The following is a 21,749-nucleotide window of genomic DNA, read 5'->3' on the forward strand; positions in this document are numbered from 1 at the left end:
CAGCCAACAAGGAATCCAATAGAAAATGGAAACAGCCAGGGCAATACTGTCAGGGATGCCTGCTGTTCCTACTTTGAGTATGAGGCCTGAAAATGTACAGCTGTACATCCAGCTGTTAACTTGCGGACAGGGTTGAGTGGGATGAATTGTGGGCAATGCAAGTCTTGTTTATGGGCAATGAAAGTGGACCACTGTGACAATCCTTATTTTACCTTGTGTCTGTGACTCAATATTTTGGAAAACCCTATTATTTAAAATTTAGGGATTTTCTGATTAAAATGCATTGACAACTCTATGTATAATAATAAAAATAGTTAAATATTCAGTCTATTACATAGCAATCAGAAATAAACCTTTAATTAAAACAACAATGAAACCAAAATTCAAAGTTACACAGTGCAGTGGAGGGCAGAACACAAGGGCAGGGGGGATTCAAGTCACAGGTGAGCATACGCCTCAATTCTGCATCTTCCTGTTCTTGAGCCATCTGGTGTTGAGAGGTTAGCAGAGGGAATCTGGGGGAGACTGGGACAGTAATCTTTTCTACATCCCCTTTAGGCTGTCCTGATTCTTTATGACTTGACACTGAGGTGGGTGATTAGGAGGCAGAGAATGGCCTTATTCAAAAAGGAAAAGGGCAGAACAGTCAGATACACTGTGAAGTTATTCACCCAGGAGGTCCCCCCCAGCAGTGTTTCAGGAGTGGTAGGGCGTTGCAAGCTATACTGGGGAAAATGACTGTGCAGCTATCCCTCACGTCTGGACTAAAACTGAGACACTTCTTAGTCTTAGGCCTGGTCTACAGTACGCGGTTATTTCGGAATTAGCCAAGTTACTTTGAAATAAAACTGATTCCGTCCACACGACCAAACGAGTTTTTTCGATTTAAAGGGCTCTTTAATCCGATTTCTGTACTCCACCTCGGCAAGTGGAGTAGTGCTAAAATCGAGATTGCAGTTCCGGGTTACAGGTACTGTGGACGCAATTTGACGATATAGGCATCCGGGAGCTATCCCAGAATGCTCCCTTGTGACCGCTCTGGACAACACTCTGAACTCCGATGCACTAGCCAGGTAGGCAGTAAAAGCCCCAGGAACTTTTGAATTTCCTGTTTGGTCACCATCAGCACAGATGACCATCAGCACAGTCCACCATCACAGGCGACCATGCAGAGTCCACCATCACAAGAGACCACGCAGTCCCGGATTTGCAGACGAGCTCCAGCATGGTCCGAACGGGAGGTACTGGATCTCATTGCATGTTGGGGAGATGAATCTGTTATGGCAGAACTACATTCCAAAAAAAGAAACACAAATACGTACGCTAAAGTCTCAAGTCATGACGGAAAGCGGCTACTCCAGGGACACAGAGCAGTGTAGTACAAAAATCAAGGAGCTCAGACAAGCGTACCAAAAAGCCAGGGAGGCAAACGGGCGCTCTGGGTCACAGCCCCATACATGCCACTTCTACCGTGAGCTGCATGCAATTATGGGAGGTGATGCCACCACTAGCCCACCACTGTCCGTGGACACCTGCAAGGGGGGAGTAGCACGAAGCAAGGAGGATGAGTTTTTGGAGGACGAAAAGGAGGAGGAGGAGGACAGTGCGCAGGCGGCAAGTGGGGAATCTGTTTTCCCCCCTAGCCAGGAACTACTCTTAACGCTGGAGCCAATAGCCTCCGCCCACTCCCAAGGCATGCTCCCGGACCATGACCCTGGAGAAGGCATTTCTGGTGAGTGAGAGCTTGATCGGAGCCACGCGGTGGGGGGTGGGAGGAAACCCAGCCGTGCTGGGCTGTTCGCGTTTAGTTTAAAGGGCTCATCCCTGCTCAGAGCCTCATCGGAGCCACGCGGTGGGGGTGTGTGTGTGTGGGGAGGGTGTTGTGTGAAGCGATCATCCCACCAGACATTGCTTGCTATGGGAAAGGGGGCCCAGCAGTTTGAAAGTATTGAAATGAATGCGGAAGAAGCGGAAACCCCCATGTGGAAACCCACATGCCCCTAGGGCTTACCATAGCCGCCTGCAAGCTGAATTCTGTTGCCCGGCCGCATGTGATGGTTTACTCACACGAAAGTGGTAGGCACTTCAGTATAAGAGGCAAAATGAGACCTTGTACAGAAAGAACATGTACTGTGTACTATGAATTGCCTGTTTCACTGAGAAAGAGTGTCCCCTTTGTTCTCTAAAATGTATCTTTTAAAATACTACCCTCCCTTTTTCTCCTCCCATAGCAGGTGCAAATGTTTCAACACGGCCCCGATCTACTCCATCCCAGAGGCTGGTCCAGATTAGAAGGCAGAAAAAATGAACTCGGGACGACATGTTTGCCGAGCTCATGCAGTCCTCCCGCACTGATAGGGCCCAGCTGAATGCATGGAGGCAAACAATTGTGGAGTTGCGTAAAGCGTTACATGAATACGAAGAGAGGAGGGACGTGCGTGATGAGAGCAAGCAGGATGCTATGGTCAAGCTCATGGGGGAGCAAACTGACATGCTTCGCTGTATGGTGGATCTAATGCGGGAAAGGCAGCAAGACCACAGACTGCCGCTGCAGCCCCTGTATAACCGCCCTCCCTCCTCCCCAAGTTCCATAGCCTCCTCACCCAGATGCCCAAGAACACGGCGGGGGGAGGAGGCTATGGGGACCCACACAGTCAACCCCAGAGGATTGCACAAGCAGCAGAAAGTTGGCATATCCTAAATTTTTATTTGGTTTCTGGACTTGTCCTTCCCTCCTCCTCCACCCCCATAACCCAATATCCCCCCTCCCCTGTCTAGCTTCTGATTTCTCTCAATGTTTTGTGCAACAAATAATAAAGAACGGTTTTTAAACAATTGTGACTTTATTTCCTTTCATTTATGTAGTGGATGGGTAACTTTAAGAGAAACAAACACAACTGTCACATCGTATCCATGCCAGTCATGAAACTGGTTTTCAAAGCTTCTCTGATATGCAGTGCACCCTGCTGCGCTCTTCTAATCGCCCTGGCTGTGCGAAACTGGCCACCAGGCGAGTTGTCTCAACCTCCCACCCCGCCATAAATGTCTCCCCCTTACTCTCACAGATATTGTGGAGCACACAACAAGCACCAATTACAATTGGAATATTGGTTGTGCTGAGAACTAACCAAGTCAGTAAACTGCGCCAGCGCACTTTCAAATATCCAAAAGCACATTCTACCACCATTTTGCACTTGCTCAGCCTATAGTTGAACTGCTCCTTACTACTGTCCAGGGTGCCTGTGTACAGCTTCATGAGCAATGGCATTAAGGGGTAGGCTGGGTCTCCGAGGATAACTATAGGCATTTCAACATCTCCAATAGTAATTTTCTGGTCTGGGAAGTAAGTTCCTTCCTGCAGCTGTTCAAACAGACCAGAATTCCTGAAGATGCGAGCGTCATGCACCTTTCCCGGCCATCCCACGTTGATGTCGGTGAAACGTCCCTTGTGATTCACCAGTGCTTGCAGCACCATGGAAAAGTACCCCTTGCGGTTTATGTACTGGCCGCCCCAGTGTTCTGGGGCCAAGATAGGGATATACGTTCCGTCTATCGCCCCGCCGCAGTTAGGGAACCCCAGCGCATTAAAGCCATCCACAATGGTCTGCACATTTCCCAAAGTCACTACCCTTGATAGCAGCTGGTCAATGATTGCGTTGGCTATTTGCAGCACAGCAGCCCCCACAGTAGATTTGCCCGCTCCAAACTGATTCCCAACTCACCAGTAGCTGTCTGGTGTTGCAAGCTTCCACAGGGCTATGGCCACTCACTTCTCAGCTGTGAGGGCTGCTCTCATTTTGATGTCTTTGCGCTTCAGGGCAGGGGATAGCAAGTCACAAAGTTCCATGAAAGTGGCCCTGTGCATATGAAAGTTTCTTAGCCACTGGGAATCATCCCATACTTGCAACACTTTGCAGTCCCACCAGTCTGTGCTTGTTTCCCGGGCCCAGAATCGGCATTCCATGGCATGAACCTGGCCCAACACCACCATGATCTCCTAATCGCCACATGCCGTGCTTCTAGGAATGTCTGTGTCCATGTCCTCATCACTATCGTAATTGTGCTGTCATTGCTTCCTTGTTTGGTTTTGCAGGTACTGCACATACTGCTGGATAATGCGCGAGGTATTTACAATGGTCAAAACTGCAGCGGAGATCTGATCGGGCTCCATGGCTATGGCGCCTGCACAGGTAATCCTGGAAAAAGGGCGCGAAACGTAGGAGAGCAGAGTTGGTGGCGAAAGCTGTGCTGCTCGGTTCACAGTAGCCAAAAAAAGGCAGTAAATGGTTGTCTTCTGTAGCTTTCACAGAGGTGGGAGCCCAGGACAGACAACACAGAGAAGCTCGGAAGCGCAGCAATAGTGGGAGAGCAGAGTTGGCGGCGGAAGCTGTGCTGCTCAGTTCACAATGGCTGAGCAGAGTTGGCAGCGGAAGTGTTCAATGAGGAAGAGAAAGAGTAGATAGTAGTGATTACATAGGAAGATGAGAGGAAATGAGAGGTGGATTCACAGTAGCAGGAGAGCAGCGGTGCACCGTCTGCTGAAAGCAGTATGGCGTCTGCATGCCAAAAAGGCGCAAAACGATTGTCTGCCATAGCTTTCATGAAGGGAGGAGTGTCTGACGACACACACCCAGAAACACCCGCGAGAATGTTTTTGTCCCATCATGCACTGGAAGCTTAACCCAGAATTCCAATGAGTGGCGGGGACTGTGGGATAGCTACCCACAGTGCACCGCTCCGACATTCGATGTAGCCTTGTTAGTGTGGACGCACACCGCCGAATTCATGCGCTTTAGTGGGAACACAGAAGACCGAATGTATAAAATAGCTTCCAAAAATTCGAATAGAATAATTTTGAAATAATTTCATACTGTAGACGTACCCTTAGATTCTGTTTTCTCTCTCCTGCAGACATGGTGAAAGTGCAGAGAAAAACAGATAGAGTTCTGCAGTGATTGTCTGAAGCATTAATTATTGCGAGTCTTTCTCAATATACGCCTGTTAAAAGGCACTAAGAACTTTGCTGTCCCTAAGGCAAAGCTCTTTCCCTGTAAATATATGTGCTACAGGACATCTGGGGGGAGGGATAGCTCAGTGGTTTGAGCATTGGCCTGCTAAACCCAGGGTTGTAAGTTCAATCCTTGAGGGGGCCATTTAGGGATCTGGGGCAAAAACTGGGAATTGGTCCTGCTTTGAGCAGGGGGTTGGACTAGATGACCTCCTGAGGTCCCTTCCAACCCTGATATTCTACGATAATTCTGAGTGGAAGCTGTAGTTTTGCCATGCAATGTCCACATCTACCTCATGTAAAGTGAGAATACTAACCAAACTTCTTTTTCTGCAACCAGTCTCTCAATAAACTGTTTCAGAGTAGCAGCCGTGTTAGTGAGTGGATGTGTCGTTACAGAGAGTAAAACTATTTCCCCATGTTTATTTTTCCCCCCTACTGTTCCTCACACGTTCTTGTCAACTGCTGGAAATGGCCCATCTTGATTATCACTACAAAAGGTTCCCACCCCCCTCCTGCAGGTAATAGCTCACCTTAACTGATCACTCTCGTTCTTGTGTGTATGATAACACCCATTGTTTCATGTTCTCTGTATATATATATATATATATATATATATCTTCCTATTGTATTTTTCACTGCATGCATCCGGTGAAGTGGGTTTTAGCCCACGAAAGCTTATGCTCAAATAAATTTGTTAGTCTCTAAGGTGCCATAAGTACTCCTGTTGAATTTCACACAATTGAATGTTTTCATTATTTGCATCTGCTGCAGTAGGCAGTCTGGGTACAGGCTGAGGTTGCACCATACTGCCAACAGCCATGTTAAGCTGGTGAATAGGACTGGGAGGAGGGATTTTGTAATGAAGGACAGATGCAGGGAAGGAAAAATAGGTTAATAGTTTTGTGTCCTCCATGGCGTGGGCTTCAAATTGGTTGATGATCGGGACATTAGCATGACACAGAGGCTGAATGCCCAGCTACAGCAGCTGCCATTTTGAAGAAGTGTATGGGAGAGATGGTGGGGGGAGGGGAATGGGAGAGGCAGCTTGAGCTGAAGGAGACACGGGGCTGGATAAACATCTGTCAGAAATGACTGCGGCCACAGGGCACCTGGAACAGAAGCTAGCACAGCAGTATAGCATAACAAAATAAAATAATAAAATAATAATAAATTTTAGATATAAATACTTACATGCTCTTGTTCCCTGGATCGGATCTACCTCTTCAGTACCATTTTGGGTTTCTGGCTGGGAATTGGCTCATTCCTGCATGGCAGGGATCAGGCTTGCTTTCTACCCAGCCATCCTCAGGGTCTTCAGTCCCGAAAAGCTCCTGGCTTTCTGGAAACAGTTCTTCACTGGCCTCCTCGTGTTCATCCTCCAATGACTCTTGGTGCTTGTCCTGGAGGGAGGTGGAGCAGCAAACTTCTTGGTTTCTGCAGTGGTATAATTGATCAAAATCCTGTCCAGCTCCTCATAAAAAGGACATGACACCTGTCGATTGCTGGACCTTTTCCTAGCATCCTTGGTTTTAATGTACATTCTCCTGAGTTGTTTGTTCTTTATCCTGCACTGTTAGGTATCCCAGCTGTGGCCCTTCATGGAGATGTACTTATCCATGTCTACAGAAAGATTTTTATTCTGGTGACTAGCCACAAGAGCTTCCTGCATCAATGTTTCTCTGCAGGGGGCGATGAGATCTAGAGTCTCTGCATAGCTCCAAGAGGCTGCTCAAGGCATACTATAAGGCTTCTAGAGTAATATCACAGCATGGCTGATATACTCAAATCCAGGACTAAATGAGCAAATTCTGGCCAATTTTTATATGGGGATGTCTGATCAACAGCAGAACAGTGGAGGGCTCTGTGACTCAGGAACCTCATGGTGTCAACTGGCAGAGGGCACAGGGAGTGCATGGGGTTTTGCAGGTATCCCCTCTGTCAGATATATTCATAATACTACACCAAAGGGTAGCATACAAAGTCAATACCAAGAGCCACCATAATCACTGGTCATCATCATTACTGCACAATGTATGTATGGATAATATTTAAGAAATTATGTATCTATATTGAAAGTTACGTTCTTAATGTACTAGAGAGTTAAGGCCAGTCACCAAGATGTGACATGCTCAGATGTACTCCTTTGAGGCAGGAAGTAACAGATGCTTATCTTGCTCTCTGGTCATATGTGTACTGTGTAGTGTCTGCATCACAATGGAGGTCTATTTGCATACTGAGCCAGGTGCCAATTGAAAGGGTGTGAAATCTACAAGAGACAAAATCTACAAGAAGAACCAAAACAGCAGGGGGTGTCCTGTATATGAATGAAGACAAAGGATGGAACTTTTATATCCTAGGAGGCAATGGAACACAATGGGCCAACTAGGAGACAAGCTCACAAGCATGTCTGTCTCATGAAAGGAAGTTCATTGCCAAGCCTGGCTATAAAATGCTGCAAGGACATTGGGTGAGCATTATGCTTAAGACATCAGAGTATCTAGTTAATTAAATCTAGGTTCTAGAATGCATATTAAGATTTCATTTTATATGTACCCATTTGTTTCCAGAACTTCTATATACTATTACTTGAATCTCTATGCTTTGTTAAATAAACTTATACCTAAGAACATAAGAACAGCCATACTGTTTTCACTATAAGCATATCTTAGTGCTGTTTGTTAAGCAGAGAAGTGATCTAAGGTGGAATTGGTAAACTGGGGTTTACTGATTTTTAGGAAGCAGGCGATCTGTGAATCCTGCAAGTGTCCACTGGACCAGGGACTGGACACTCCAGGGAGACACTCGGAAGAGTTGAGGGTTGGAGTTTGCCTATTGTTAACCAGTGGAGAGACAGCAGGGTCTGCAAGGCCTAGTGGGGAGTGCTTGTGTTACCCCTGGCCAGTGGAGTTGGGGAGCTGACTCCCTGCAGACACAGACAAGGTTTCGTCATGTTAAGGGCAGGTGGTAGTGAGATTCCTCACAACCCTGGGTATCCCCAGAAAGCATCACAGCTGCACAGGTAAACAGACAGGTCAGTAACAGTCGCCCACAAAACAGTGTGGGACAGTAGCTGGAGGACTGCCAAAGTAGCATGCAGCAGCATTGTGTGCATACGGACAATAGACTGAACTAACTCAACTGCATCAAACTTAGTTCACTTTGAAAGAGGACTCCAGAGTCTGAGATAAACGCAGAGTTAATGTGCTATAATAAATTACGCTATGTGTATGCAAGCATTTTGAAAATGGATTAACTCTATTTAGTCTGGTTTAAACCTTGGTGTTAGACAAGCCCTTAGTATTTCTGGAATTTGCTAAATAGTTTACAGAATGTAACTAAGTAGGACCACTTATCCTGAGCAAATCTAAGGCAGCAGAGGACCACAACAGAAAACTGAAGCAGGCTTGTGACTCCCCACACACAGAAAAATGTTAGTGATCCCCAGGAGAAGGTCTTAGCCAATAAGTTGAGAACTGCTGGAACAGTAGTTTTAGAGGTGGGGGGAAAGGGTGTTGTGCCCATTCCAATGATGATCTTACTGGTATATGCACGTGCATACAGCACATTGTCAAGCACTGCATCATGGTCTACGTTGAAGCGATCAGCAATGTCACGAAGACGATCTGGACGGCTGGAATGTGTAAGATTTAAGGATTCTCTTTATATACATCATGCAAATTATGAAAATCCATAAAACTCAAGTCCAAATCCAGAGCTCCCAGACAAGGCCTTGGCCTCTCAGTTGATATTGCCAACAAGAGGAGCAATTAGTGCTTATGGTGATGTGTTTTGTTTTGTTTTTGTGATACAGAATAACTAGACAGAAAGCAAACTCTTTACATAGTCCATCAAAAAGCTGTGAGATAGTAACAAACAGTGGAATCACTTTTGAAGCAGTAATTTGGATATGAAAAGCTTCTATCACCTAGATATTAAAAAGATGAGCACATTAGAACTACACAAATAGAAATATAAAATAAGTTCTGTATCTTACCCCAGCCCTATCCCCCATTTGGGTTGGATTATAACAAATTACCTAGAGATAAAAAGCACCATGTCCAAACTCCAATACCTAAATCATTTTGGCATCTTGCTTTAGTAATTTATAATAAGAATAAACTGTTGTGGACAGCACTGACTTTGTTTTTCTTCATGATGCCACGGGCCAGATTTAATAGACAGTTTCTTACTTTTATCCATGAATGGAGCCATTTAGAGCATCTCATCTGCCTTCTGCAACAAAATGCACTCCATCAGAAGATTATGAGGATGCTGTACTCATTACAAGATGCATCAACATCCCTTTCTATCATACCTACAACTTGCTTAAGTAAAAAAGATACAAAGTGTTTTCAGTATCAATGAAGATAATTTTTCCTCCTGTGTAGCGATCTGCTCCTGGAAGCTGAGCTGTCACTAGAATGCATCATAAAGAGAGGATCAAAATGAGCAGAGGGGAAAAAGCCCCTTCCACCCCTCCAACTCTCTCTGCTACTACTTTTAACAAATAACAGATCCACCAGTTTGTAAACAACAAACAAATGATCCAGTACTAATAACCAGAGTTGCCTTTATAGCAAGGCTGATTTGCCTCCACAGCTAGCTTAAGAAGGAACCAAAGTAAATTTTCTCTGTGGGATGTCAGGTCAAACTTAATCAAACTTTATGTTACTGAGCACCAACACTTACTTTGCATCTAAATTTGCATAATTTTATTAAAAATAAATATTTAATGAAAACAACTAGTAATAATTAATGAAGAAAAACATCTTCTTGGCCTTCTCGCTAAGATCAATGGTAATGCTCTAAGAGGGGCTTTCCATCTCTTTCCTACTACGCTTTTACCTCACTTTATTTGGATATATATCTTTCTTGGTAGATGAATAGATGCCGACTGTTGTTTGAGTTTATCCGCAATGAACAAATTCAAATGATCAGTTTTGTCCTCATCCTACATGCAAAAAATTATTATTCTGTACCAAATGTGGCCCTCAGGCTGTAATTTGGACATCCTTGGACTAAATGAAAACATGCCCATTTTTCAAGGAAGAGCCTCAATATCTGTCATAAAGGGAGATCAGACTGAGAAATTGTTGGTTCTCAACAATTTTTAATAACTAAATTCCAATATTATTAACAACTACATTATTTATTATTATGTATCTGTACTGTGGTAGCATCAAGAGTCCTATTATATTTTGCACTGTACAAACGTATTACAAAGAGATGGTCCTTAACCAAGATTTTACAATATAAATTTAAGATAGGAGACAATAGGTGGATATGAAGAGACAGACTGGGGAGAGCACAAGTTAACAGCAAAACAGTTAAAACAATATAATAAGCAGCAGTCTCAGTGGTTGCAGCACATCAGCTGCCTAACCATTTTGTAGGCATTGTGGCAAAGGTGGGTTTTAAGGAGAGATTAAAAGGAGGATAATGTAGTGGTCTCACCAATTATTACCGAGAGCTCTTTCCAAGCATAAGGGGAAGCATGAGAGAATGTATCATGGTGCTTATCCAAAAATTGGACAAATGGGCAATCGCAGGTGGCACTGTTGGCAGAGTGAAGGTGGGAGTCTACATTTCTACAGAGTATAAAGATGAGAGGTAGGGCAAGGATAAGCTATAAAGAGCCTTATGCTCTTGTGCTTGACGCAGTGGAAAAGGGGGATCCAGTGGAGGGATGCAAAGAGGAGGAAAAAGTGGTCAAAGCAACACACTGTGAAGAATATTTTTGCCACAGCATTTTGAATGGATTCAAAGAGGATGTAAACACTATCAATAATGTTCTGAAGCATAGAATAATGGCAAAGGAACAGATGTAAACAAAGAAACTTACAATTCATATACATCTGAATTAATAGAAATAATACTCACTGAAGTCTTTACTTCACAAAATTTCTAAAGGTAACAGAAGATGGCATATTTCCACTTCTCTAAAACAAGATATTTCCTTCTCATGTATCTAAGAAAGGAGCTCATCTTTAGGTATGTGTACCCAAGCTACATGCAGGCAGGTCTTAGCTCCTAAATGCTGTTTAGTAGGTTGGTAGCGTGTTTCTTTTAGAGAGCAAAGACTGATATTGCCATAGAACTCCTTGATGAATGAGATTACAGAGGGATATAACTGTCAATATTAAGACTGTGTACCTACCACAAAGGGTGTGGGCAAGCTGGGTTTTGCCTGTTCGGAATTCTATTAAAGAGAAAAAACAAGGGGAAAAGTTTTTGCAGTTTGTCAAATACATGAGTTGTTTCAATAAGAATACACTGTCATTTATAAAACCTCAATCACCTGTATTGCTTTCTGTCTTTCAGTCCCCACTCATAAATCATATGAAGCATAGTGCAAATTGTACTTATGAACAGCAGGGCTTAGAAGTGCTGCCTTGTGAGAGGTATCATGCTTGACAATTTCAGAGTAGCAGCCGTGTTAGTCTGTAATCAGCAAAAAGAACGAGGAGTACTAGTGGCACTTTAGAGACTAACAAATTTATTTGAGCTTTTGTGGGCTAAAACCCACTTCAACGGATGCATGCAGTGGAAAATACAGTAGGAAGATATATATATACACACACAGAGAACATGAAACAATGGGTGTTGCCATACACACTATAACAAGAGTGATCAATTAAGGTGAGCTATTATCAGCAGGAGAAAAAAACCTTTGTAGTGATAATCAGGATGGCCCATTTCCAACAGTTGATAAGAAGATGTGAGTAACAGTGCGTGCGCGCGGGGGGGGGGGGGGGGGGGGGAATAAGCATGAGGAAATAGTTTTACTTTGTGTAATGACCCATCCACTCCCCTTCTTTATTCAAGCCTAATTTAATGGTGTCCAGTTTGCAAATTAATTCCAATTCAGCAGTCTCTCGCTGGAGTCTGTTTTTGAAGTTTTTTTGTTGTAATACTTTGACTTTTAGGTCTGTAATCGAGTGACCAGGGAGATTGAAGTGTTCTCCGACTGGTTTTTGAATGCTATAATTCTTGACGTCTGATTTGTGTCCATTTATTCTTTTATGTAGAGACTGTCCAGTTTGAAGTGAGCTGTAGCTCACGAAAGCTTATGCTCAAATAAATTTGTTAGTCTCTAAGGTGCCACAAGTACTTCTCCTCTACTTCCATAAAGCAGCTTAATGTCTTCTTACAACTATCTTAAATGAGGAGCAATGGTTATACCCAGCCCATAATAATATCAACTCCAAGACACTGTTGGAAAAATGTTAGATGTTGCTGAGGGTGTTGGGTTAACTCCACTGACCAGGCTTAACTTTATTTTCAGTCAAATGGGTTCCAATATCAGAAGCCATGTGAGCAATCCCAGAACCCATTATAGCCACAGCTTTGCTCTCCAAAGCTGTTTGAGAATTGCACCATTGTAATTTACACCATATGGTCACTATGGTGCAGTGTGTCTACACTAGGCATCTTGTTCTGGTTGTCCACAATATACGTTGTCCACAAAGAACACTCACGGCAAGTACTGCAGAGTCTATGGATAGTTGCATCTATCCCACAGTCCCTGGCACAGCTCCCTGGAATAAGTGAATAATGTCCAGAGAATTTAAAAACAAAAACAAAAAACGGGGGGGGGACATGTTACATGTTTTGTAAATTTGTATTTTGTATTATCTTGTTGGTTGTCCACTGTTATTCTGAGGGCAGGGGTCTCAGGAGAGGTGCCTGGGAATACCTGAAACCATCCAAATACTGCCTCATTTACTTTTGGCCAGTTCTGAAAGGAAGAGACATGTGGGGGGAATTGTGGGTCCACACAGAGCTATAACTGCTATTGTGCCATACGGAGCCATCTTGACAGGTGCCAAAGGCACTGCCATGAGCTGTCAAAGTTATTAGTAAAGGGTATACTGGAGCATTCTGTGACTGTACTGAGAGACTAGTTGCATTGGCTACACCAGTGCTTGCTGTTCCACTGGCATTGCACCAGTGAAAACTGACAACACAGATGGGAAATAGCCTTGCTCAGAGTTAGTACAATAATACTAACAATCCAAATGGTGGTGTGATTGCCATTCCCACTTGTGTGTAGGATCCAGCAAACCTAGCACACATCAAGACATCTTACTGGAGACAAGAATGATGAATGTGAAACCGTTTCTCAAAAAAACAGATAAACACTGCAATAATCATGACAATCAACCTACAAAGAATTCCATTTACTGCAGAGGTATGTTGCACTCAAATGGAAATATCAGCATCGATTTTAAATGGATACTATCAATTAAAAAAAACATACTTCCATCTAAAATATTTTAACTTACTATTTTACAAGTAATACCTAAGTTTGCAATAGCTAAAAGGTTTAAAAAACTGTATTTCAGTTTGCTTACTTTGTACATTTGACAGCACTTTGTCTATAGTTATTTTCCCTACTTCCCTTATACACTCAGATAGTTATTTTCCACTATCAGTTGTGTGTGTCTTCCACATAACAGATGAGAACAGAAAATCAAATTTTAAAAATGTTATTTTAAATTCAGAAAAATTGGTCAAGAGACTCAAGGGTGGGGGTAACACCTGAAACAACTTTTATCTCATTTTTATCTAGATTTCAAGTTGGTGGTATTACTTTGAAGACCAGGAGATAATATTTGAAGACAACGTGTCCAGAAAATCTTTCATCAAACTGTTCAAGCCCCAAGGACACTTTTTAAAAGGGGAGCGTGCTCTATTTGATAAACTGTAGTTATTGCTGCTGAAGTCTTTTGATCTTGCTGATTGACTTTTGCTGTAATAATAGCTTACTATCTAAATCTGATATGAAGGGCATTGCATTATTTGCTCATATCTCATTGTTTGAATTCTGTACGGTGCTGCCAAAATGACATATGTCACATCCGTGGATCTGCATACTTTATATTGCTTTACACTGTGACTTTTGCCTGTAGTAAAGCTAATGAATGAGAGAAGCTGGGTGCAAATATTTACACATCTCTTGAATTACAATAGTCTATTTTGGGCTGAACTTTAAGTTTTGATTCTTTGTGGAGAAGAGTATGTATCAGCAGGAAATCTCACATCAAGGTTTCATTACTGGGAAGAAATGGGGAAGCAAAATGGGGAAATGTTTCCTGAGCAACATTGTTCATAATGGTATATCATACTGAACCAGCATGCCTCCAAATGTGAGTGTTACCCAGCTCAACCCTCATCTGCAGCAACTGAAGAAGAACAATGGCAAAACACTGACAAAGATGGGATTATTTCTGCTTACATCAACCCTGGAAAGGGACCGTCCATTACAGTTGAGCCTCAACCTCCATCTTTTCAGGTCCAGTGTGATAAGAATTTGATAGAAATAATGTAGCTTGCTTTAAAACCTAAACATCTGCTGCAGCTCTCTACTGGTAATCCACGCAATAAAATCCATTTAATATGGTTCACTCACCTCCAAAGGCCTCTGTGATTGCCATGCTTTCAATCCCACCACCCAATAGTTTACTGGAGGGAGAGAAAGAGTTAAGCATATTGAAATGCCCACAGTCATGAGAGTAATGTCAAAAGGGGAATCTTTGCCACTTTAAGAAAATCTGTTCTCATCCAAAAGGCCCTGCACGTAACTCATGATGTGATAGAGTGCAAGGGCACCACATGATCCCTGGTATACAGAGTGCTAATTCTGTCTCAGCTTCCCCTTCTACAGGTACTCGAGTGGCCATCTGGTAGATAGAAGAGAGAAAATATTTTTTGAGAAGATAAGGCTCTACCAACAAGTGGTCATGGGATTGCTAAAAATCCTAATCTATTAATTTACCCACATTTTCAATTTATTTTCTGCTTATGTTTAGTCATTTTTCACTTGTTTTTCCACCAAGAAAACAAATCCAGAAAGTACCTTTAAGGCACAAGTCACTGTTAAGAACAGTGTTGGAGCTGCACCAGCCCAGAAAGAACTCCTTTAGACCAGGGGTTCTCACAACAAATTTTTTGGTGGCTTCAGTGTACGGCCACCAACTCTTGCTGATGGCCACTCTGACAGACCCGTCTCTCTGTCCCTGCCTCCTACGGCCCTGCAGCAAGAACCCACCCCAGGGAAGGTGGGTCGGGAACTCACCAGCCACCTGTGAAGTCCCAGGCTCCCCGTGCCCTGGCTGGTCAGGAGTGGGGGAGCTGCTCAGGGGAGAATCCCGGTGACCGAATACCACAGCCACCTCCACTGACAAGAGCCACCTCTGGCACCATACACACCAGCCCCATGTATCTCCAGAAGCGCTGCCTGGAACCCCCAAGAAGGCTCTGTGGTGCAGGGCGCCAATCCCTGCTGGTGGTACCAATGCAAACACTAAGGCAGTGCATCTCGCTGCCCTTGGTAACAGCTATTCAGGAGCAACAGCTAGGCACTGCAGGAGTGGCTGCTGCTTTTCCCTCCATCCCAATCTCCGCCCATGCTTTGGAGATTGTCGTGGCCGCAAAAAAATCCACTGGTGGCCACATTTGAGAAACGCTGTTTTAGACACAATGCTTCTTAAAGCTCCCAAGCAGGTTGGGGAATGCACTTGTTACACTCAGTGCTGGCTTTACAATGGCGCCAGTGGCTCCATGGAGCTGGGCCCATGCTCAGAAGGGGCCCTGGACTATTCTGCCTGCACTGTGGCCCGAGATCCTGCTGGCTCCCCCTGCCCACCACTTGTTCTTCTCCGCCTGCGTGCCCACTGACCAAGGGCTCCTCTGCACCGGCTGGCCTCACCCCCCTGCTCCTCTCCGTCCCCAGCCGGACCCCAGTGTATCCTGGCTCCTGGCAGTCTCTGCTTCCTACCACTTGTGGGGCCTCACCCATCTCCCTGGAGCTGAGCCACTTGGGACTGGTGCAGAAGCTTGGCCAGTCTCAGCCAGGTCAGGGGGACAGGACAGTGGGGGGACTTGGCTGGGCCCCTCCAGGCAAGGCATCTTGAGGGAGCATGGCCGGGGTAGGCCCTGGCCTGGCTGATCAAGCCACTCCTGAAGGGACGGAGCGATTCCTGGCCCCGGAACCAGCCTTAGCTGCTCAGCCAGCTCAGGCCCAGCAGACATAGTCGCCTCCCAGCAGGGCCGGTGAGTGCAGCCAGGAGACAGGGCTTGGGGGAGTGGGTCTCTGGGAGGTCAGAAGGGGCGGGTATTGGGCTGTGAGGGGGCAGGGAAGATGTGTGTGTGTTGGGGCACTAGGGAGTGTGGGTTCTGTGGGGGATTCTGGGCAGTTGTGGTGGGGCTGTGGGCAGGGGGGCACTGGGCATGGTGCATTTGTGTGTGGGGGATCTGGGAGAGGCGATGAGCATAGAGGGTCCAGGGGGGCTCTGGGCATAGGGAGTCAGAGGGTGTTGGGCAGGGGGCGCTGTGTGGTGTGGCATGGGTCCGCCCCAGAGGGGAAGGTGTCCGCTGGCAGCACAGGGCCGGGCAGGCCACTGTGCGTCTGGCAACTGCCGGTTTGTAAATAGTGCTGGGCTGGGTGGAGTGGGGCTGCCCCTGCCATGCCATGCTCCATTGACCCTGGCTGGCCCCTCTGTCTGGGGACTGACCTCCCCACGCCATGCTCCATTTCCTCCATGGGGGCCCACAAATATGTTTGGTGCTGGGCCCACAAAAGATTAATCTGGCCCTGGTTACACTACCCCTTAGAAGGGTGTAAGGAGTGCTGCCTTGCACAGTCAGCTATTCTACTGTCTGGTATGAGACAGTGGGTAAAGACACCCACCTCTTCTTTGTCCCCTGTAGGATGGTTAACAAACTGGGGGTGCTTGAAGAAGTAGTCATTGCAGTCAAGACAGTATCCGGATTGTAACTGTGCCTGGCACCTCTGCAGAACACACAAAGGAGGGAAGCCTCCTTGTGCATGCGCACGCAAGAACCAAACAGTCTGCTCCTACATTTTGAGGAAGAGTCCTTTCTGATTCAGATGGGGGTTTTGCTGCTGAACCATTCCACCATATTGTACATATATTGTGTCACTTCTGGGAAAGTGGATGAATGTGGGGAATTTTTTTCTGGTTTTCCTGCATAAACCTCAAGCAAAATAAACAGGGTCAACTAGTACTTTTATTTTTTGAAATTAGATTTGAGGTGCATGTTATTGACATGAAACTATCATGTGTGTGAGCTTGATTAGCATACAAAAAGGTTGAGTCTACTCAGGCAACTTTAGGCCCTACAATTCACCACCATTACAGTTACACAGGTGGTAGCAAGAGTGGAGACTGCAGAGTAAGCAGGAATCAGGCTTGTTATCAGTGTCACCCAACCCTACTCTGAGCAGGGTTAAATGACTCACTTCCACTTGCTTTTTTGCAAGTGCACCCACTGTGTCCTAATTGAACATGTGTCTCTAATAGTTGTTTTGTAGCCAGCTGGAGAAAAAGAATATGATTACTTTTTGGGCAAAGCTCAGGCAGGGGTTAAGTAGAGATAAACTTACTCAAATTCCTGGCTCCCAGTGGTGATATGGAACACCATCTTCCGCTTCTCACTGTACTCAAAGGCAGTCAAGAATCCTGGTTCCTAGGGGAACACCAAAGGAAATTATTCAGTTTGGTCTGATACTTAGGAAGAATGTGATATCCTCAGCCAAGATCCATTTCTCCTCATTGACCTCTCATCTGGCTGAACCTGTCAAGGGCCATCACACCTGTCAGTCTGGCTGCTATTGACTATAAAGTAGTATCTCTGACTTCAGACTAATAAGCACAATCACTTGTAAGCATGATTGTTCTAATGCTGGCAGTGGAAAATGCTGCAAAGTATCTTAGCAGGGGAGGGAGGGTGGGCTTCTAAGTTGAAAATGCTAGGTATGTGATTTGCTTACAATTAGTTTGTTGGCTGCTTCTTTGATCTTGTCCACTTTGGCCTCTGAAAGCCCTTTCACATTGCACAATGCCCGCCTCGTTGTCATCTGGATCCCTTTGACAGTACAGATTCCCACAGACTTCAGCTTTTTAATATCAGCCACATTCTGTGAAGAAAGTTCACATTCTGTGATCACTAGCTCATGAAATGCTACGACTGGAAAGTAAAGAAAGCTTTTGTAGCCCTTTATATTGTACGTTCACATGTATGTTTATTTTCACTAAGAAAAAATAGATATAACTGCTTTGTTGCTTCTGAATGTTCTAAATATGTCCAGGGAAGAATACACTTGCTTGTTGTCAAATGTTACAGATACTCCTCGGTGGGAATGCATTCGCTGTGTTTCTGAATAATGGTTGTGCCATGACTTCAATGGAAATGTAATGGAACAGAGGCAATGTAGTGGGTTACTTAGATAAAATAGTAGCAGAAGGTTTAAAGGACACTGCTTCAAACTGTCACCCCCAGACAAGTCCCTTCTTTGGGTAAAAACTTGAATGTGTCTCTCATTTATGCACAGGAGCTGTGTGCAAATGACATGAGGGAGAATAATGAATAACTTAATTGCTTCCATTGAGAAGCTTCTGTCTTCTCCTTGGGTTTATCTTGTGCATATTATGATGACAAGGATGGATGAAGAAAAGCCAGTCATGAAGAAGAAAAGTCTTATACATAAAGGGGTATAATAAGCACTCACTTAATATAAATCATTGAGTTATTTTTTCCAGTTTGAGAGAAGCCTACTGGTGGAGTTTACTGAAGAATTTTTAACTAGTAAGAAAACTGCTCCCCATTTCACCAGCATTCTGAGAACAGCATAACAAAGCCACTCACAGTATAATGTAGGGGCTAGAGAAGACATTGGAGTAATTATAGATAGTTATTGGCTAGTGCAGAAAGTAATCTATGGCCAGATTTTCAAAAAATGCTCACCATCCAACTGCTCTCACTTAGGTGCTAAAATAAGTGGCCATATTTTCAAGAGCTGCTGGGTGGTAAGCACTTTTGAAAATGTGGCCCTTAATATGTAAACTATCAAAGACAAAACTTGCCCAGTGTAGATGCAGCTAGGTTGACAGAAGAATTATTCCGTTGATGTCGCTACCGCCACTCACGGATAAGTGGTTTTTGGTAACTTTCCTAAAATAACATCCCATGCAGAACTGTCTAGATAATATCTATTACTTATACTTACAATTCCATGTTTCTGCAACAGGTCAATATCCTGAAACAAGGATTCCTAAATGAGGCAGGAGGAAAGACAGAATCTTGGTCATTTTTTTTCACCACCTTTGTTACCTTCACTGACAATTTAACATGTGTCAGTTTTAAATCCTTAGACCTGGATTGCTTTTCATAATAGTACATGTCCTACTATCTACAAATATAGGCACAACAAAGAAAGAAGCAAAAGGGCTTCAGCATTTCCTCTTGTCCTCATACTGTGTAACCATCCGGAGAAACACAGCCACCAATCATGCTGAGAAACTCTACTAATGAAGCCATATAATGATACTCTTCCCTCTGACCCTCTACTATAGTGTTTCTCAACCTTCTCAGGTTGGAGACCCCTTATTCAAAGTCAATTTTTTGTGATCTCTTTTACTCTAAGAGTAAAACATGTATTGACGATAACAATAAACCTACATAATTTATTTGGGTGTATGTGTTTTGAGACGTTGACAAAGAACAATTGATCTTGAAGGATAAGGGTGTGCAGGGAGCAGGGAAGCAAGATTTTCTTTGCTTTAGATTGTAATCAAATGTACCACCCTGCAACATATTTTTTCACAATCCATAAATACCTCGTCATCCTGATACCCTACTTCTTCTTGCACTACTTGATCCTCCATGGCTTTCATTGTGAAAGAGCAGGCAATAAGGCGTCAGTCAGTACTAAAAAAGGCAAACAAACACACCATCAGGGTGGAAATACATAAAGTAATTATAAAGTACTCTTAATAGGGGTTCAATGGCGTAGTGGGATATCGATGCGTCATCACTTAAGAATCCAAATTCAGATTCTAAGCTTGGTCCTTCACTGCATGTGCCAGCAGGGGATGGATGTGTGGCAAAGGTGCTTAGCTCCCCAATAAAGGAGGGAGAATCTTGTTTTGCTCTCAGAAGACCCACTCTGCCCAAATTGGCTTAGGCAAGGTTTCCCTTTCTGGGAGGGAGGACTGATGTGACAAAGAGCCTTCCTGACTAGAGGAAATGGAAATAAAGGAAGAAAAAATTGGTGTAATTTCACAGGAGTTCTTTGGAAGTAAAAATAAAATGGAATGACTTATCTTACTTTCTAAAGAAAAATATTCAAATAACTTATTTCTGAAACCTCCATATGGCACCACAATGTATTTCTTTCCTCGAGACAAATGGATGGAATCCCTGCCAGTTATGAAAATTTAGTCATCTGTATCAATTTTCTTTTAATATATTAATAACAAGAGGTGAAGTATTTCCTGAAGTAACATTAACAAGCTCCTTGCCCTCAGATACTGACAGAAGAAAAATTAATATAAAAGGTAAAGGACATGTTACAGTCCTCTCTCTGTACTTTTTAAAAATAAATCCTCCCTTCCCTGTCCTGAAATGCATATAATCCTGCATTCCTTGCATTCAAAAGGGCAAGGGGACTGCTCCCCTTTGGGCAAATGGCAACTCAAAATTGGCAGAGTAGGCAGAGCCAAGGCTGTACCTTCCTACTGGCCAGCAACGGATGTAGGAAAAACTATGCCACACCCTGTTAAGAGGTGTAGCAGTGTAGACACTCCCCTGTTCTCTGGGGAGCCTTCCACTGCTCCTACTGTGGTAATGTGTCTCTCCCCACAGCCAAGTTGGAGTTGTATCTAAAAACTTATACAGACCAACTCCAAAAATCAGGCACAAATGCACCCAGAGGATGAATTTACCTTGAAGTATATTTTTTGCCTTTACGTGTGTGACATGCATTATTGTTAGTCTGGTGCACTGAGATAAGGAGGGTTCCAAGCACACGGGACAACATGGAACAGGGCGTGGAGACAGGAGATAAAGGGTTGAGACAGAACATGGGGCTGTGCATGGGGTTGGGGGAGCCTTGAGAAGGAAAAAGCGTGAATCCTTCCCTATTACTCCAACCTTAACCAGAGTTACTGCCCTGCTATGTTTATTTCTATACCTCCCAAGATACGTGTTAAAGAAATAAAGGGGCAAATTCTACTTTTCTTCTCAGGGTATGTCTACACATTACAGCTGTGCCACTACAGTGCTGAAATGTAGCTGCTTCCTACACCGATGGAATGGGTTTCTCCATTGCTGTACTTAATCCACCTCTCCCAGAGGCTGTAGCTGGGTTGAAAGAAGAACGGCGGGGGTTAGGTCGACCTAACTACAGCATGACCCTGGGCTTGGTTACACTTGCAGATGTGGAGCACTAGGAGTTAAACCAGCCTTCGGAGACCGCAGCAGCGAAAACGCTGCCATGTGTTTACACTGTCAGCTACAAGTGCACTGGCGTGGCCACATTACCAGCTCTTGCAACGCCACAAAGAGCAATGCATTGCGGTAGCACTTTTACCTGCAGCTGATTTCAAAACAATGAGAAGAGTGGCCACTTGACTTCAAGGGATTATGGGACGTTTCTGGAGGCTGATCAGAGCGCAGTAATGCAACACCTCGTCCACACGGATGTGGGGGGGAGGGTGTAGCAAGCTTTATGCTGCTCGTTGAGGTGGATTACCAGGAGCGCTCCAGCTGCAGAGTCCAGGCGCTCTACGTGCCTTGCCAGGTTGGACACCTCAGGAGTTGGGGTGCCCGGGGCTGCTTTAATGCGCTCTAACTTACAAGCGTAGCCAAGCCCTCTGGCGACACAGAGCCCAGCCCCCTAGCTAGGCCGCTCTAATGTTCAGTTAGCCCGGGA

General features: G+C 44.4%; 1 protein-coding gene across 16 annotated transcripts in view; it reads right to left on the minus strand.

Annotated features, from left to right (window-relative positions):
- The window catches only part of DMC1 (DNA meiotic recombinase 1), a 36,058-nt gene that overhangs the window by 13,499 nt on the left and 810 nt on the right, over positions 1-21,749 (minus strand). For 8 of the 16 annotated variants that reach the window (XM_037881689.2, XM_043543422.1, XM_043543418.1 and 5 more), the window contains exons 2-9: positions 19,654-19,744; positions 19,044-19,088; positions 17,808-17,954; positions 17,421-17,503; positions 14,424-14,476; positions 11,169-11,210; positions 9,355-9,427; positions 8,551-8,642 (exon numbers count right to left, since the gene is read on the minus strand). In XM_037881689.2, coding sequence (XP_037737617.1) covers positions 8,551-8,642; positions 9,355-9,427; positions 11,169-11,210; positions 14,424-14,476; positions 17,421-17,503; positions 17,808-17,954; positions 19,044-19,088; positions 19,654-19,710 — 592 coding nt within the window. In that variant the 5' untranslated portion in view covers positions 19,711-19,744. Of the gene's footprint in view, positions 1-2,829; positions 4,197-6,202; positions 8,643-9,354; positions 9,428-11,168; positions 11,211-14,423; positions 14,477-17,420; positions 17,504-17,807; positions 17,955-19,043; positions 19,089-19,653; positions 19,745-20,546; positions 20,699-21,407; positions 21,469-21,749 lie in introns of those variants that run through there. The other 8 variants (XM_037881709.2, XM_043543443.1, XM_037881698.2 and 5 more) reach the window with 6 other exon arrangements.

Source organism: Chelonia mydas, chromosome 1, assembly GCF_015237465.2.
Source record: "Chelonia mydas isolate rCheMyd1 chromosome 1, rCheMyd1.pri.v2, whole genome shotgun sequence".
NCBI classification, from domain to species: Eukaryota; Metazoa; Chordata; order Testudines; family Cheloniidae; genus Chelonia; species Chelonia mydas.